Source organism: Triturus cristatus, chromosome 5_2 (assembly GCF_964204655.1).
Source record: "Triturus cristatus chromosome 5_2, aTriCri1.1, whole genome shotgun sequence".
Classification (NCBI taxonomy): domain Eukaryota; kingdom Metazoa; phylum Chordata; class Amphibia; order Caudata; family Salamandridae; genus Triturus; species Triturus cristatus.
The window spans coordinates 371504075-371522871 of NC_140588.1; the positions used below are offsets into that span (position 1 = coordinate 371504075).

The following is an 18797-nucleotide window of genomic DNA, read 5'->3' on the forward strand; positions in this document are numbered from 1 at the left end:
CGGTCCTCCGAAGGAACACGGAAGCGGAAAATCCCAGGAAAGAAGAGTTTGTGGCGTGGACTGCCAGAGAAGACGGAAGCGGGATACCGGAGGAGACCGTAGGAGTTCCCGTGGAGAAGGACGCCAAATCCAGAGTCGTTGCTGTTCACGAGGAGTTCCCGCCGGAAGGGCCAACAAGACCGCACGTCGCTCAGCCACTCTCTAGGAAGAGGGTGGCTTGCTAAGGTACAGGTGACATTTCAAGGGTTCACGTGGCATGGGAGAGGGAGGGCTACGTAAAGAGGGAGGTCACGACGGGGTTCACCGGGTGACGGACTAGCGGTGAATACTACCCTCACTCCTGTTCCCTGAATAAGAAAGCACTGACTTCCTAAATCACTAACCCGATGTTTTCTTTTTGTTTTCTTTATTCGCATCCGGGCTGCTCCCTAAACCGAGACCGAATCCCAGGAAGAAGGTGAAAACAAGAACGAACTCCCCAAACTCGGAAAGACTCTTGGTGACGACTGAAACAGCCCAATAAGGAAACCTCCTATATTATCACTGTCACGTGTGCATAAACCAATAAAACGCGTGGAACTCTATCATTAGTCATTATTTTTTTGCCTTCCATACGGGTAACGACCCCTATACCCGATATATGTATTACTGACAGAAGTTGGTGCTCACTCTCTCAGCAGCAATCAGAACTGTCACAAACTGCTCTTGCCAGAAATCTTAGATTAAAGCACTTGCATCCAGCTCCACTCAAAGCTTTGTTCAGCCGCTACTAAATGCAATGCCAGTTTGCAGATGACATGTAAGTCAAGAGTCAGAGATGTCTTCAGCCGCTCACATAGGCAGTGGGAGAGAGCACCACACACATCTGCCTGCCTGCACTGGTAGTTCCAGTTTGGAATCCAAGGGGCATATGTATCAACATCTCCATTTGCGATTCTCAAATAGCGATTTTTAAAGAATCGCTATTTGAGAATTGCAAAACGGGATGTATTTAAAAAATCGCAAAACTTTTGCGATTTCTTAAAATTCCTTAATTGCGATTAGCAATTTGCGAAATCGCAATTAAGGAATACCTTCCCATTCATTTCTATGGGCCAGGAGACCCATAGGAATGAATGGGAAGTAATTCTCAAATTGCGATTCGCAATTTGCTAATCGCAATTTGAGAATAATTTCTAAGGTGCAAGGGTGTCATGATGACACCCTGATGCACCCCTGAAATGAGCATGTGTGTGCATATGGCGCACATACATGCCCTAAGGGCATGTATGTGCACCACGTGGCACTTTGTAAAATTCCAAAAAGTGCATTTTTAACAGAAATCGCAAATTACCACCAACTAGAAGTTGGTGGTAATTTGCGATTTCTTAAGGATAATTCGCAATGCTTTGGTGCGTGTTACATGTCATTTAAGAAATCGCAATTTGCGATTTCATAAATGCTTACGCAAAATTAAGAAATCGCTAAATTAGAGATTCCTTAAATTTGCGCTGAGAATTTGCCTCATATATCCCGTTTTGCAAATTTTTAATCGCAAACTCTGTTTTTTGCGAATCGCAGCGTTTGCGATTAAAAATTTGGTTGATACATATGCCCCAAGGTGAACTGAGACAAATGTCTAACTTTACTACTCGTAAATGCCCTTTGTGAATACCGAAAGTCGTAAAGTTAGACTTCCGTCTCAGTTTACCTTTGTGAATCGGGCCCTATATGAGGAGCAACAGAGGCCTGAAGTCCTCTTTAATAGTGAATGTGCAGGAAGATAATGATGCTTGAAAATGCATATACAGATAAGTTGCATGAGCTAATGTAGGGTCCGACCACGCAATCTGGCCCATAGCCTCCAAATTTAAGCTTTCCTGCTTACCATCCACTGCATAAACGTAATAAGAGAGTTGCTTGGATCTAAGTACCTTTCCCACTTTTGGTTTAGTTAAATCAAGGAATTTAGAATTTAGGATTTAGAAGGTAAATTTAATTAAGAAATGTTATTCCGTTGGGTACATTCCCACGCTTCATATTCTAGATTTATACTCAACAGAATGTGCCCTAATCTTCTTCTCACTTCCTTTTTTATAAAAAGGTTATGACATTTGGTGTACATTCCGTAGATTTGTATCAATAAACTTAATTTGAAAAGTGTCACATAAGATACAAATGTGAGTAATTTTAAAAAGCATCATTCAGTGTTTCTGTTTTATTAAAGGGATATTTTAGTATGTTCTATAATATCCTGAACCTGTTCCCAACTGAATCATGACAGAAAAGAGGCTATATTCTATTTCACCTTTGTGGAATCTACTACCTTACCCTTTTACAGCCCACTAGCCCCATTAAATGTGGCATTGAGCGCAGACCAATCGCCAACCGCAGTGGCATGGGAGCCTGAAGAAGGGTGCCAAAGCCACACATGGGTCCCTTTCCCGCGCATGGCTTTGGCGCGGTCCAGCACCTATTTGTCCTGCTTGCTAAATAGGATCCAGAGAAACTGACGCGACTGTTAAGCCTGTGCAATAAAGAAACAGTACAGAGCCTACACTAAAACTACCAAAATCAACTTTCAGCTGCTGAATGTAGGAATGTGGGAATGTAGGACCTGGAAATACAATAGAAAAGTTAGGTATTTTTGGAAAACTGACAATCACCTATTCATTGGGGTTTGTGGGATCAGCTTTCACCCTCACTCTGGCAAAGCACTAATTTGATGGGTGTAACTATATGAATAATTGTTAAAATGCCTTGTAAATACACGAAGTAAAGCAAAAACAAAAGCTGGCAGCAGAGACTCGCGGTGCATCCGAAATTAATTGCTCAGTATCACATCTCAGGGATTTATAACATAATACTTCGATGAGATCACATAACGAGTCAAGCTTTTTAGAATAGATTGCAAGAGGCAATCGTGCAACATTTTGCAATAAAGCCTGGTATGCAGCTGTGCCACGGATTACCTGTGTGCACAGCAGTCGAAGCCATGAATCAATCCTCTGTAATGGGCTCCAAAAGATATAATATAATACGGCATTCTCCAGGTCAATGTATTCCCAGAGTTGTAGTGCTACGTGAACACTCCAGAGCTTCATTTGTTAAAAACAAACTACCAAGGCCCTCATCAGGAGACCACTGCAGCTTGCCCCACTCATTGCCCCTGCCAGTGCTGCCAATGACAGGACCAACACAACTACTAACCATCAGACTCCTACAAGTGTGACAATTCAGACTATAAGAGTGTCTTGGGCGGCAGGAATTAGTCATTTACAATGTATATTAAATTAATAAACAACTTTTATCGTACTCTTCTCTGTATAAGACAACAGCGCCCCTTTGTGGCAGAATGTCACTAGTGCCCGTGTTGACAATTAAGTGCCGGTGCTGACCACCAGAAACCACCGGTTCAAATTAAGCACTGGCCTCTCTTTTGCCCTTGGAAATTAGCATAAACCGATAAAGTCCTCCAAACTCCACAGCAGAATGAATTGAATGTATACAGCCAGCCTTCCATTATGTTTCATATAAAGGTCACAGGTGTGCTATGCTTAGATGACCCAGTTTATGCACTCTCCTATCCTAGAGTAAAGTTGTAGGTTAAATGTTAATGAGATTTGGCTCACTTGGAGGTCTATAGCCATCTACAGGTATGAAAGACAGAAGATGGCACACACTGACTTGGCTTTCTAGGAAGGGTGTCGAGCAGTTTATGAAAGAAGGAGTGGCGGTGCCTGAAGCTCTGCTGAAAATCTGGCGGTCTTTGCACCTAAACGTCGGTGCGCTGAATACAAAGGCCGGTAGTCTTTAATCCATTAGCAGACACTCCCTACCCCTTTTTCTCGCTCTTGCAGGTTCCTGCTTTCTCCCTTTGTGACTGTTTTGCCGTCTTTCTCTTCCTTCATCTTTCCGATCAGTGTGTTTTTCCCTCTCTTGCCCTCAACAAATATCTAATGGAAAAAAATAAGTACCAGTCCCCAAAAATAAGTGCCAGTGGCCCCCACCACCAACCACCGGTTCAAATTAAGCACTGGTGTCGAGGCCCTTTGTGGTAGGAAAACAATTCTTTAAAAACAGACAGCCATAGAAACATGTTATTAGACATGCATCTGCTACCACAAACAATGACTGCATTATCACAGGTCAGCCTTAACATGTTTATGCCTAGCAAAACGAGCAATATTGTATCACCTTTCAATGGACAGAAGGCTGGATGAAAGAAAGAAATTGGCAATGGTAGACCCTGTCAGCCATGCAGCTTCCAAGCAATTCTGTTAGCTATCTCTGCCTTCTGCAAGCACTAACTCATTTCTTAATTAACCCCCCCTCCTCCTTATTTTCCTCTCTCAAATGTCCTAGAAAGTTTGTTTATTTGGTATGCATCCGAACTAACTGATTATTTAGGACAAAACTGATTCATTGATTGTTGTTAATTTAATTACTGCTAGTACATATTTGGGAAAGAATAATTTACTTTTCCTCGCACTGCCTAATTGCTCTCATCACATAAAGACTTATGCTAGTACTGCCATGGCAGCTCTACATATCATCAGGAAGTGATGTACCTGTAGGCGGGGAAATGACCTCATTGGAAGAATGTCACAGCAGTAAGATTGTGGAGCATGGTGGGGTCATTTGCATTTCGGCCTCAGCTTGACATGCTGCAGATCCCATTACAGCCCTACTGCGCTCTCAGAAGAAACTGTATATTGGGAAGTCTCGCAATATCCATATTGGCCAATCTACCACTCAAGAGAAACTTGCAGCTTCGGCCCGCTGGAGAAGAAGATGAAGGAGTCCGATGGAACCCAAAGGTGGATTCAGGAAGAGAAGTGCCTACAAGCAGAGGGGACAGAGTCTATGCCACTCAGTAGTGACCAGGAGGCACGGAAGACGAATGCCCACCAATGTCGGAGATGCAGGAGAGGTTGGTGGTGCCCTTGAAGTTGCAGCTGTGCGGACCAGGTGATGCTATTGAAAACCAGGAGCCATTCATGAGCTCTCCCACGTTGGATGTCAAGGGCCAAGGGGTCAGTGTCCGGCAGGAGCACCAACATGCCTTGGCACTGGCAAACGATGTAGTCAATGAAAAAGATGCAGTGTAGGGACCAGCAAGTTCCAAGTGACTCACCACGAGCTGGTAAGTCGGAGCAGGCCCCAAGCAAGCAGAGCAGTCTACTGAAGCCCAAGAAGACCCTCAAGAGGACCCATGGGCCGAAGGCCTAGGGGTCGCAAGAGTACCTCGAGCAGCTCACTAATGAAGAAGGCCCACTGTGCAGAGGAAGCAGTGAGGCCAAAGAGCTTGGCTGCATGAGTTGCTCGAGGTTGGAGCTTCTTGGGGCCTGAAGATCTCTGGAGGAGGGAGTCAACAAGCCTTGGCAACGGCAAGTCAATGCAGAGCACAGGTGTTCTGTGCCAGCAGTTCCGACGAGGGATACTGGCCTCAAACGTGGTATGAAGACAGTGCAGGTCTCGAGGGAGTGCAGAACCACCACCTGTGTTGCTGAGCCTTTTGGAGTCTGTGGGAGCCCAGGATCAGCAGACCGTTCAGCTGCGCTGTGCTGCCTGCAGATGCAGGGGAGTGACTCCTTCACTCCAAGGGAGATTCCTTCTGGTGTCTTGGATGTCCACAGGCCTGGTGAAGAATTTGTATGGAGCACAGGCACAGACGTTGCGAAAGTCCAGCAGGATGACGAGACCAGGAGCAGCAGTAATATTCCCCGTTGCAGTCTTGGTTCCCAAAGTGAAGTCCAGAGTATCCAGACGATCGAAGTTGAAGTGGTATGTGATCTGAATCTTGTCCCACAACATATCTAGGGACCCACCCACAGGTAAGGCCCTAAGCACCCTTAGGAAAGGGTTGGGGCAATTCAGGGATCCTCCCAGAGGAGGGTCCGGACAGTGTCCTTTGTCCAGTTTCGCACTAGAGTGGGAGCCAACGGCTCCCTGAACTGGTTTGAACTGGAGTATACAAAGAGGGAACCAAATGTGACCTTCAAGCCAGTGGCTGCTGGCAAGTGCCCCCACTCTGTCCCAATACACTAAACCCTGTCTGGGCGGTGGTCACATCTCCCTGTGACAAGATACCTACTGTTCTGCCTTCCCCTGCTCGAGCTTGGCACAGCAGCAGGGGGGCAGAAACGTGTCTCTGGTCAGCAGCAGCCCTAGCTTGCTCTCCGGTTCTGGAACAATGGCAGCGGGAACACTGAGGGCCTCCCGGAGTAAGTTTACAGTGCTTGGAATCATACACACATGTTTGATACCAAACATGACAGGGTTCGTTACAGCTAGTTTAGAGACGGTCATCGCGATATGACGCATGGCCACTCTATATGTCGTAATGGCTGATGCACTTACAACACGGGAGAATGGGCTCCGAAGGTTGCAGGGGTGTCCTGCTCATGTAGGGGCACCCTCCCACTTAGAACCGAGCACCCTGCCTTCAGGATTGAAAGGCCTGCCTTAGGGGTGACTTACAGGTTTTAAGTGCAGTGACCTCAAATATAAGGAAACTTACATCTGTCGTAAGTGGTGCTAGCACCAGCTTACACAGGCTGCAATGGCAGGCCTGTAGTCACACTTTGAGTGGTCTCTCATGGGTGGCATAATTCATGCTGTAGCCTATGGGAGACCCCTGGTGTACCTATGCCCTGGGTACGTTAGTATCATATACTAGGGACTTATCAGGGTACACCAGTAGCCAATCTGGAGTGTACCTAAGTACTCACCATGTCCAATTTAGGGAAGGAGCACAGAGACTGCGGTCTTGATTAACAGGATCTCAGTCAGACTAGTCAGGAAAACATAATGACACCAGCAAAAAATGGGGGTGACCATGAAAGCAGATCCTACTTTCCTACTTTCCTACATGAGGTAAGTAAAAAGGCTTTTAAATGTTTGTATGTTGTGTATGTGTTTGCAGTTTTGAGTGTGTTTATGCATGGAAACAGCACTTATCAAAGCGGCCGAAGAGATTGGTGATGGATGGAGGAGGCACAGCTGCTCTTGTGCTCCTCGATCTGTCTGCCGCTTTTGATACGGTTGATCATACCCTCTTGGAAAGTCGGCTGGAGAAGCTGGGAGTGGGTGAAGTGGCTCTGGCGTTACTGGCCTCCTTCTTAAAGGATCGGAAATCTACAGTGTCCATTGACGGCTTCAATTCAGCCTCTTATGTTTTGCCTTGTGGCGTTCCTCAGGGCAGCTCGTTGAGCCCTTCGTTATTTATCATCTACGTCTCTGAACTTGCCCCATTAATTCGGGATTTCAGATTTAGTCTGACCACATATGCTAATGATACCCAGATTGTGGTAGCTGCACACAAACATCCAAACTCCCCCTCTCTGCAGTTTCAAAGCTGCATGAGCACTATTAATAAATGGATGACAGCACATTGCCTTAAACTTAATTCCGAAAAAACGGAAGTCCTGATTTTCGGCAATCTGCAGCCCACCTGGAGTAATATGTGGTGGCCGGCGGAGATGGGTATACCACCCAAGCCAGCAGCGAAAGAAAAAAACCTGGGTGTGCTGATTGACAACAGACTAACACTCTGTCAACAGACGAATGTCGTTGTCTCTGCATCACACTTCCTTATAAATAAAATACGGAAGATATTTCCGTATATCCCAACAAATACCAGGAAAACAGTAGTCACTTCTCTTATTCAATCCAAACTAGACTACTGCAATGGGCTATATCTCAATGCCCAGAAGCAGTGCCTGAAGAAACTCCAGATGATTCAGAATTCCGCGGCACGCTTATTGCTTAATATTCCTAGGCAAAGTCCGGTTTCCAACGAAATCCGCAAATTGCACTGGCTTCCAGTGCCTCAGCGTATAAAATTCAAGGCCTTGTGTATTGTCTATAAAGCCTTGCATCATGTAGGTCCTTTTTTTCTTCAGAATCTCTTTGCATGGTACCAACCGACCGGACATCTTCAGTCGAAGGGGACAAGACTACTGTTGGTACCCAGAATTCGCACAACACATTGGGGTGGCCGTAGTTTTCATTACGGCACATCGAAGCTTTGGAACTCTCTTCCACTTGAACTTAGGAATGCCAGTTCTGTGACTGGCTTTAGAAAGCAATTAAAAACTTGGCTTTTCCAGTGCCAATTCGCAGAGCTTGCTGTTTTGTATTCCCTAGCGCCAAGACACCCTTGGGTATTTGTGCGCTTTTATAAATCTCATTAACATAACATAACATAAGAGAGAGTATGTGTATGTGTGAATGTGTGTGCATGTGTAGGCAGAGTGTGTATGTATGTGCAAATGTGTGTGTATGTGTGAATGCGTGTGTATATATAAGCATGTATGTGGGAATGAAAGTGAAGGTCAATGGGTAAGTAAAGTCACTTCCGCTACCTTTGGCATTCTGGTGAATTGACGTCCATGCTTACAAGGTGCAATGTCTTAAACCACAATAAAATTACCCAAAAAATCTTGTTGGTCACCCTGAAAATCTCTTTGAAAAGTAAAATTGTTTTGTAAACAAACAGTTTCTTTCAGTACGAACTATTGGCTAGACATTTTGTTGCATTCGCCTGAACACATTTGTCTTTTTTCCCATGTCTAGGGCGTGACGTCAATGTGCTCTTCTTCCGTGTAAATGGATATATAAAGAAATTAAATGTGTTTTCCGCAATTTACACTTTCTGCTCACTGGATTACCCAAGCTACACTTTCTGTGGAGCAAAAAAAGGAGGTAAAGTGTACATTTTTTATCCATCTGGAGTAACAAAAGTAACACCTTTTAACATTGTCAACGTCCAGTGAAACATGCATGGGAATATGTTTCATATATATGATTGAAGAATTTTAATCTTTTCTGGAAAAGCAATCAGCATTTATTTAGGGTTATAATTAAAGCAGCATTTAATCTGGGAAACAATTTCCAAATACATTCAGTTATGCTGATTTCATCCAAGGTCTTCTCAGAGACAGTTTCACAGATGAAGCAACATCCCAAAACTGGTAGCTTCGTCACTCGCAATCCATTTGGTTTTTGTCCAAGGGACTGATTTAGGGTTTGACACAGAGGTTACTCCATTGCAAGGGAACAGTGTCTCCTGTCCGCCGAACCCTAGTTCTGCGCATCTCATTTAGAGATGCATGGACCATAAGTGTTCCCATGTTGCAGCCCCCGTTGGCTCTGTTCATGGAAACCTTCCTTTGATGGCCCAATGTCGTAGGGAAATTGGAGGGAGGACATCACACCGCTCACTATATTAAGGGTGAACACTATCATGTCTTTTGTTTCTGTCCATTACTGCCAGCGAAAATCGGGCAGAGAGAGCCAAAAAAAACATAATGACCCCCACATCATGGGAGAAAGCTACCGAAAATTCGAGAGCAGTGGGCCTCCATTTTATATTCGCAAATGGGCACCTTTTTCCTCAGCTCTTGAATCGCAGTGAATTTGCGAGTTTCTTGAAGTGCAAGTTAGCAGGATAGGGACAGTGAGAGTGGTTAAAGAAAGGCACAGGCTAGTCTTAGAGGTTCAAAAACACATACAGTATAGAATACTGAATAAATACACATTTTCAAATTTGAAATAAAGACTTTCAAGATATTAGTGAATTAAAAAAAAGGTTTAAGTTATCAGGCCTGCAGTTGGGTGTACGACCTCTTGTGATGCATGCATGACGGGGTTGAGCTCTTGACTGCAAGACAGAGCCCTTGTGTCCAACCTCCTGAATGCAAAACCTTGGTGGACAAGTAAAAAGTTTGCCCACCCTTAGTTTTGACACAGTTGACTGTAAATGATTCTTGCAATTTAGGGAGTACGTATATAGTACACAACCATTCCTACTATCAGTATTTTCATTTTACCGTTGATTTTAAATTGACTGGTTTTCCCAATGATTTTCAACTGAGACGTTTTCCATAGTTTTAAGCCTCCTTTATTATTTTCTTCAACTTTTACAACATTTTTATAATTGAAATGTTATTCTTTCTTTGATTGTGGTGTAAATATTTACGTTTATTTAGCAGTTTCGCATAGTGCTTAAGTCTCCCAAGTATATTTCTTGAGGTTACTATTGTTTGTTTTGTTGATTCATGAAGACCACATGCAGTTTCCTCAGAGGGCTGCTTTGCTTCCAAGGAAAATCTACTGAAAGCGAGTCAAGATTATTCTCACTAAAACCTTTTTACATCTGTGGATCCTAGGCATAATGTAGGAGCTCAGTTAAAACCCTTATGTGTAGTATCTCTCCTCAAACCTGTCAAGCTGATTACCTCGAATATTGCTCCCTACAGAACGCTCACTAGCCTGCCCTTTTTTTCCATTCTCAACCCCTTATCAAACCCCCCTGCACGTACAGTACTATCAGAGTGACAAAGGTTATCCAATTGGCAAGGTTTATTTCACAACACTTAGCCACACCCAAGGCAATCAGTTTTATACAACGTTACCCTTCTTATGTGCAAATGCAATATACTAGAGCTCTCTCATCTGGCTTTCGGGACTACCATATTATGCACTAATACATGTGCAGATGCATGTGGTATCACATACTCAAAGCAGCCCAGAAACTGTTGCTATGCCCCTGAAACAATCCATAAGCACTAAGACGCAATGAATAAGCATTTACCCTGTCACTTGCAGTGCACAATTTTGGGGGGAAATCCGGGGCGTGCAACTTCTATATTTTTGGTCAGCTTATGATCCATTCAATTTGATCCAGTGAAGCTTACTTATAAATATTTTTTGAGGTCTACTTACGCTACACTCATTTAATCCTCCAACCGTACTGGGTCCTCTATGATTAGATAATCAATTCAATTTCATTTATCACAGAGGCCATGATCCTCTGATGAATCTTTCTTCACCGATAGATGGGGGGGAAATTAAGCCATCCAATGAGGACCATTCATTGACAGTCAACTGACAGGTTAGAAATCAAATTTAGATACACCACTCTTAAAACCATACTGTAGATATAAAGAATAGCAACTGGAAGTCTCAACCTCCCAAAGAAGTTAAGATGAGGAAGAATTATGCAAACTAATAAATCTGCAGTCGCTACACAGAATAAGAGAAGCAACACCTGATGTTCTGTCGGGGCTTGCTGATTCTTTCTGCAATACATTAAAATCATCGATAACAATCAATTGTCAAATCAACAAAACTCAATAATAGACTCAAACAGGTTTAAAATATGGATTATTGTATTAGGGATGCTAAATTCATCATAATTAGGATTGCTTCATCAGCTCAGTTAGAAATATGACAGCTTTAATAACAATGTCAAGCATTTAAGCAGGCTTTTGAATAAAAAATAGCCATAGAATTATAGGATCCAACCACCAAAATAGGTAGAAGGATTAGCTCGTAGATTAACAGATCAATTCTAAGAGGATGAAAGGATTCAATTAGAGTCCATTAAGGGAGAGTCCATTAGCATAAAGATTTAAGGAAGTTTCAACATAAAGTTCGGTCTACATGCCACCAACTGTAGCATAGACTAGGCAGTCCAAAGTTAATAAAAATCAAATAGGATCCAAATCTATCTGAGTCCATAATGCAATATAGCATGTTCCAAAAAACATCTAATAAAGAAAAGTCTGTAAAGCAACAGAAGTTGAGGGTAAAAAAGGTCTGCGTTTGCATAAAAGGCAAAAATGGTATGCGTTGCATAAAAGTGAAAGACGTCTGTGTTCTCCCTCCTTTTGGGTTTCTTCTTTTATAGGTTCTTTGGTAAATTTCTAGTGGTGTAGCATCACAACACCATCGAAAGACCATCACATGACTATGGTCTCATCATCTCATCTAAAATAATTGAAACAACGAGCTGGTTTCCAATGCCGGTCATGAGAAACGAAACCTTGCAAATCCACGTAGCCCTAACGTTGCTAAAAAGAAATACATAGTTGTAGTTTACGGTCAGAGTTAAAATTCTATTCCCACAGGAACATTTCACTGTGAAAATTTGAAGAATAATGAAAATATGTCAAGGGGCAGTAGTGTACAGAACAAATAGGTTATATTACACCTGTAAAGACTGATCCATCGTATCAAATCAGGGTAAAGGTCAATACCAGTGAAAAAGCATCTTGAAAGAAGAAAGAAAGGCCTTTAAGTTAGCATCGCATGGTTACATGAAATAAGCTTTAACTTTATCTAATTGTAATAAATTTAAATTAATTCACACAAAAATGTATAATCTTTTATGAGTATTATCATATGAAATGTCTAATGTTGAAATATCCTAACTTACACAATTTTTTTCACATTATCTCCTAAATGCACGTTTTTCTCAATATAAAATTCTAATCTTGTTTAAATATTGTCATATTCTATAACATCTCTAATATCAGTTTGTAAAATATCAAGTTTATATTTATTTTTTAACACATTTTAGCATTAATTTATTTTCTAAAGGATGCGTATTAGCAATCGGCACCATTTTAATGAGCCACTCCATTTTAACGCAAACTTCCATTAATAAGCATGTTTTATTAGTACAACTACACTTGTATGTATTATTATTATTCGACATATGTTTTCTTCTTATAATTTTTCAATGCACACTTTTATGATGGTTCTACTTGAGTAGTCTCTGTTTCATGCATCCATATCTTTTGAGTGTAATGTAAAATTCCAACCTTTTCTTTTCTCTATGTATAAATGTGTCGTGTATCTATGATTTTCAAAATCTCACTGAATCAATCTTATAAAGTTCTCATACAAATGTCACAGATTAAGAAATACATTTTTGGGTGATCCCTAAGAGTGGAACTCATTTAGCTTTAGACTTACCAGTGGAATCTGAAAAACATGGCTTGGAGGAGACTGAAGCTGTCTTTCTACTTCTCAGTGAATTGATTGAGAGTATGATCCTGGCTCATTCTCATTAACAGTGCATTAGCTCAAACTGAATATACACTTTCTACTAAAGTCTCACTAGTGGATGTCAGCTTCCAGATGCACTTTACAACTGTTCATCTATTTTTTCTTGTGCGTATCATAGCTGTTTCTGGACTGAGCAATTGCGTTTTTGTTGTTCTCTAGAGCTATGTGTATTCATTTTGCTTAGTTAGGATTGAGCCAGACTTATACTAAACAGGGCTGTTACTTGGAAATGTAGAACTGTGTCAAAGTAACTCCCAGCTTCACCCTACCACCATCATTCTTGTCCCAGAATGATGGGGGATGCTGATAGCACTTCTGTGCAGCCGTGCACAACTGGGTCAGTGTAAGCCTTCACTATGCACTTACTTTACTGCCCAGGCATACCAGGCACCATAACAACCTTAGGGAGGTAGGGGAAGAATAAATTACATCAATAGTTCTCATTGGGTGCTACATTTTTTTATGTTTCACTGGAGCAGGTGGGATCACATAAAACATTCTGCCATATAAAGCACATTAACACTTTCAGCTTCTATCAGCAGCTCCATCTCATTGTCACTAGTTCATCTCATCAGATACTAAGTCAATGTGATCCATGTTTCTATTATGCTGCCCTTTTCGGCTCCAATGCTATATAAATCCTGCTCCTTAATACCACCAGTGAAGGAAAACCTGATTATCCAGGACAAGCTCAATCAGATGCACCCAAATGACACTCAAATTAAGCACTTCCTAAATCTCAATTATCTTCACGTGGCTATGTGATGCTGGCATTTAGATGAGGAAATTAATTTCCTTAGGGTCAAATTGTGTTGTATCAGCACACAACTGAAGCGCTGCCTCCCACCTTAGTGTTCTACCCTATTTATCAATCTCAGCTCACTGCCTAAGATTGTGACATACCTGGGCTGATGCATTTAGCTGTTTGCCCGTGTACACCGCCTAGTAATCAGTGCTCCATCACAATATAACTCAACAGAGGCTGATAGTTGTCAGTCACTCTATTTCCATGTATTCAAAATTGCTCCATTTTGCATCCTAAATCTTCCACTTAACCTGACTGCCTTCTTACAATAACATAACTTTGAACTGGAGCAGCATTCACTCACACGCCGAACGCACAGCTTGCTCATGGCTTCATGACGAAGATACAGTTCATCCAGTTTTTATAAATTTTATTCCATGTAATCCATTATTTCATTGCTAATTCCTTTTCATCATGTCACATGAGCTACAACATGTAATCCCTGTTTCCAATGCTGCAGATATGGATTCCAGGCCTTTTTCTGTAACACGATTCTTACATCTGTCATCAACAGTTATAGATCCAATTTACCCAATACATTTCAGGCTTTTTTTCAAGCCCTTCGTCAGGGGTTCACTGTAAATCCAAAACATCACTTTAGATGGTATCTTAAGACCACAGTACTTTCGCTTTATACCAACGGTGCATTCAGACATCTATACTGGCTTATTTAAAAAAAAAAAAAAAAAACATGGTTCGCGTTTTCCCTCTAAAAGCGTAACACTGCGCTGCATCAGTGGCCCAAAACAAACTTTTTTACTCTCATCAGTGGCCCGAAACAAACTTTTTTACTCTATCGTGTTTTACAATAACACCATTGGACACTAAATACCCAGCAATTGAGCCTAACAGGGAATCTTGTGAGCAGAGTTGCTCCCTATTTACTTCCACACTACTAAGTCCCTCTTTCAGGCTGTCAAATTCCTGATTCACTGGTAATGGAATTGTAATTGACATGAAAAACCACCACTCTTGGCTAAATGTGTACACAAAAAAAAGCCCAGCAATGGGAAAATACCTGTGGAAATTGGTACAAAGCACAGATTTCAGATCTTCTTCTTCATTTCTGAGAGCAATGCTAGTAATGCCACAGTATTCGTGTATGCTGGAAGTACCAGTACCATGGTATTGGTATTGTACTTTCAAGATAAAGAAATGCCAGCACTGGAGTACTGCATCTATTACAATTGAGCCATAAGTAAGAACTTTTGCTAATGCAGCTTCTTGTATTTGTGTACCCAAATATCAGGGACGCAGAAATACCTTGTATATTGGGTCCCATACAGCTTACAGTGAAATACTTATTGCCACTAGTCACGTATTTTTGGGAAAACCCACCTAATCTTTCCTAAGCTTAACAAATTGTTTATGATTGTTTAAAATAAACCTTAAATATTCTACTAAGACACCATGTTGTTTAACTATACAATTATTTAAACCAGATAGCAACTACAAAATTAAATACATGCTGTTCATCATACCTTTCAAAATTGATATGACAGCACTTCTGGTACTTGACAGGCCAGACCTTTAAGCCTTTCGCTGAAATATAATCTTGGCTGCTGATTCTAATGTGTTTCCACAAAAATGGCATTCCATTCTATCCTTAGGGATAGACAACCATCTTCCTACAACATCAAATGTAGGTATATCACCGAATCTTATTTGCATGAAGATTCTGCTTGTTCTGCAACTGAGAAATAATCATCATCCTAATGGTAATCTATTAATGCTGCACCTTTTATTCTTCATATTTGGTGGAAATGTATGTTATATAAATATGTAACTGATGTAATTTCACAAGGTTTTTATTTTTATACAGCTTACCTTTACTATATCACTCTCATCAAATGATAACAATTACGTCAATGTTAGAAACATCATAAATGATGTTTCTAACATTGACGTAATTGTTATCATTACACGTGTTCCAATTCAAATATACACCATTTCTGCCACATTATTGCATATTGATTATACACCACTAACATTGTTTTAAAAAAGTTGTCTAAACATATACAAGTATCCTACACATTCAATCATTCCCTAAGGAAATCCGTCATCTGAGGGACAATTTATATCTTTTATTTTTAATCTGACTTCAAATGTGTTCTAACATGTTAATACTTTCTTTCTTTCTTTTTATTTATTTAGATTGTTTTATTAAGCGCGTACATGCCCCAAGGGTATCAGAGCACTGTACATAGGGTTGAATGAACAAAGTGATAGGTATAGTAAGGTACATCAAAAGTACAGGGCCACAGGTTTTGAGTGAGAGGCAAGATGGCGGTCGACAAAGACCGTAGCGGCGCACAGGAGCAGAGAGCCTGGCTTTTTCAAACCATGCTGTGAACGAGGAGAACAGCCAGTAACAGCCAGTAATAACGGACAGCAATGACTTCGGGGACACAAACAGAGACACTACAGCCCACCTCAAATTTACAAGGACGCTATGTACAGCTGGTCGGAGCACTTATTGAGCTAGCGGTACTCAGGTATTTTAAATACCTTAAAAGTGCTGCTGTGACAGTACCTGTCGGCTGTAGCGGCGGTCGAGTGAGCCTGCGATCGACATTAGCTGCATCAGCGGCAGTTACCTCGGGGTTGGAGGAGACCGCAACGATGGGTCCAAAGTCGGCAGCTGTGGTCAGAGCGAAGGCACGCCTTGTATCGAAGAATCCTGCTGGAACCGCGGAGATAGGAGCGGACGCGGACTTGGTGGAAGAGGGTGTTTCTCCGGATCGGACGCCAGGGCGAGGACTCCGTGGAGAGAAAGCGGAGACGATTCAGGAGAAGAAGGGGAGAGGCGGGGCCATAATGAAGACGCAGCCAGCTGGCCCCTCAGTGGTAGATCTACTGAAATGTCCTGGGTGAAAAGTAATCCCAGCGTCTGTGGAAACAAGAGATGAAGGAGGCTTGATGGCAGCAGTTCAGGTACTGGGAAATGTGTCGAGACAGGGTATGCCTGAGTCTAATTCTATACCCCTACCCTCATTGAGACTTGACGGGGGAGGGGCTGAATCTGACATTGGTGTACCAGTGATACCAGGGGTAGAATCCACCCCCACAGAAGTCAATACTGATAACTTTCATCAATGTGATAAACCAAGTCTAATGCTGGCTGAAAATATGAGTGAAAAAGAAAAGGAAAAGGAAGTCGAAAAAGAGCTTGATTTCTTTTCAGTTTCAGATGGAGGGGAATGGTCAGAGGAACTTACATAGTACTACAGACTTGAGTAATAGCGATCTAGAACTGACAGATGGGTGGAAATCAAAGACAATTCTGAGGAAAAGAAAGAAAAAGTCACGAGAAAGAGACCCTACCTGGGATTATACCCCCTCGACCCAGCTTATTAATGCCTCGGTTAATGGACATGCATCAGAAAAAGTATGTGAATCTAACTCGTCAACAATCGAGGCTATTTTTTAGGCAGTATCTATCCACCGCGAGGAGACGCGCCAAGATGGGCGCAAAGCACAGGCGGCTATGAGGAAAGTACAAGGGGTGGTGCGAAAACTGACTAAAACTTGCAGCGCTTTTGGGGAACGAATGACTGATCTGGAGGCAAGGATTGTGACAACATAATTAGATCTTGCAAACACTCAGGAATTAGCTAATTCTCATGAAGCACAAATAGCTGACATTCAGTGGAAACTGGAAGAACATGAGAATCGTCAGCGGTGCAATAACTTACGGGTTTTGAGGGTTCCCGAGGGGGCGGAGGGGGGTGACGTCCGTACATATGTTATAGAGCTGCTCAAAGAGAAACTGCCTGCGCTTACGGACTGGAACTGGTCAATGGAGGCTCAACGTGCCCATAGAGTTCCTTTTATACAAAAGCAACCAGTGAGGGCAGGGGCTTTACCTCGGGCTATTTTGGTATTTTTTGGTAGCTTTTTATTACGTCAAGCTATCTTTGAAAAGGGAAGGCCGGAAGCAAAGAGATCCAGGAATGGAGTCTCTTATTTTGTCCGCCCAGACTTCCGCCACACCACCGTCGAAAGACGGTGGAGGCTGAGACAAGTGATCAAACACTTTCAGGATAAAAATGCTCAGGCCTTCTTAAACAACCCTGCTCGGCTAAAATTTGTCTGGGGTGGTCAAACACGCTTTTTCATGTCCGAGGTGAAAGCCAAGGAATATTTGGATAGTCTTATCGGGTAAAAAAAAAAGAGAGGGAAGAAAGGGTGGTGTGATTAAGGGTACTGCAATATAAACACAGGGAGGAAATTGGTTTTTAAAGAGGGCAAAAAAAAAAGGAAGAATAAAATCATCACTGCATGAATTGGGTTAGAGGATTGTGTAATTAAGGGCTCTCAATTCTATGTGACGCATTCATCATGCACAGACACTTGTCTGAGTGCCTCTCGGGGAGGGTGTTGGGGTGGGAAGGGGTGGGAGGCAGGTGGCTGAGGGGGGAAAAATATAGAAAATACATACTCAGAGGAGAAGAGAAAACATGGAGACAATTAAATGAAAAACGAAAAAAGCAGAATAGGAATTATTTTGTGTTCGAAAAAAATGGGAAGAATAGCAAGAATGTTAGGAATACGATGTACTGTTATAGAAAAAGATAGATGGGGAGGTTAAATATTTGCTCCATGAATGTGGCAGGTCTAAATGTTGCAGTGAAGAGGGCAAAATTGGGTGAATTTGTGAGGACAAATTCATTTGATATTGTCTGTTTGCAGGAGACCCATGTCCCATGGGAAAAAAGAAATTGGTTGAAAATTCAGGGATATAACCTTTCGATATGCAAGTCTTAAACCCCAAATATCCGTAGAGTTGCCATTTTGGCTAAAACATCTTTAGGGCAAACTAAACGAAAAGTAGTCGATACCCTAGGAAGGTGGGCAATTGCTGAGCTAGGGTTGGGGCTTACTATCTGTTCTGTTTATGGATCAAATTACGACGACCCCCAGATCTTTGAGGATCTTGAGCTAGAACTTGCGACTTGGTCTAGCCCATTAATTGTATACGGAGATTTTAATGTTGCCCTGGACCCGCAACAAGGTCAAACGAACCAAGGGAAATATCAGGGGCGAAACCTCGAGTATATAAGGCATTAATGTCACTTAATAGGAGTCATGGTTTGGTCGATCTATGGATAGCCAAAAAAACACAAAATAATGTAGGATATACGTATTACTC

At 42.0% G+C, this 18797-nt stretch overlaps 1 protein-coding gene across 1 annotated transcript in view; it reads left to right on the top strand.

Moving 5' to 3' along the window:
• Positions 1–18797, top strand: part of LY86 (lymphocyte antigen 86) — a 228132-nt gene that overhangs the window by 65851 nt on the left and 143484 nt on the right. The window contains exon 3 of the mRNA XM_085606613.1: positions 8560–8688. Coding sequence (XP_085462739.1) covers positions 8560–8688 — 129 coding nt within the window. The remainder of the gene's footprint in view (positions 1–8559; positions 8689–18797) is intronic.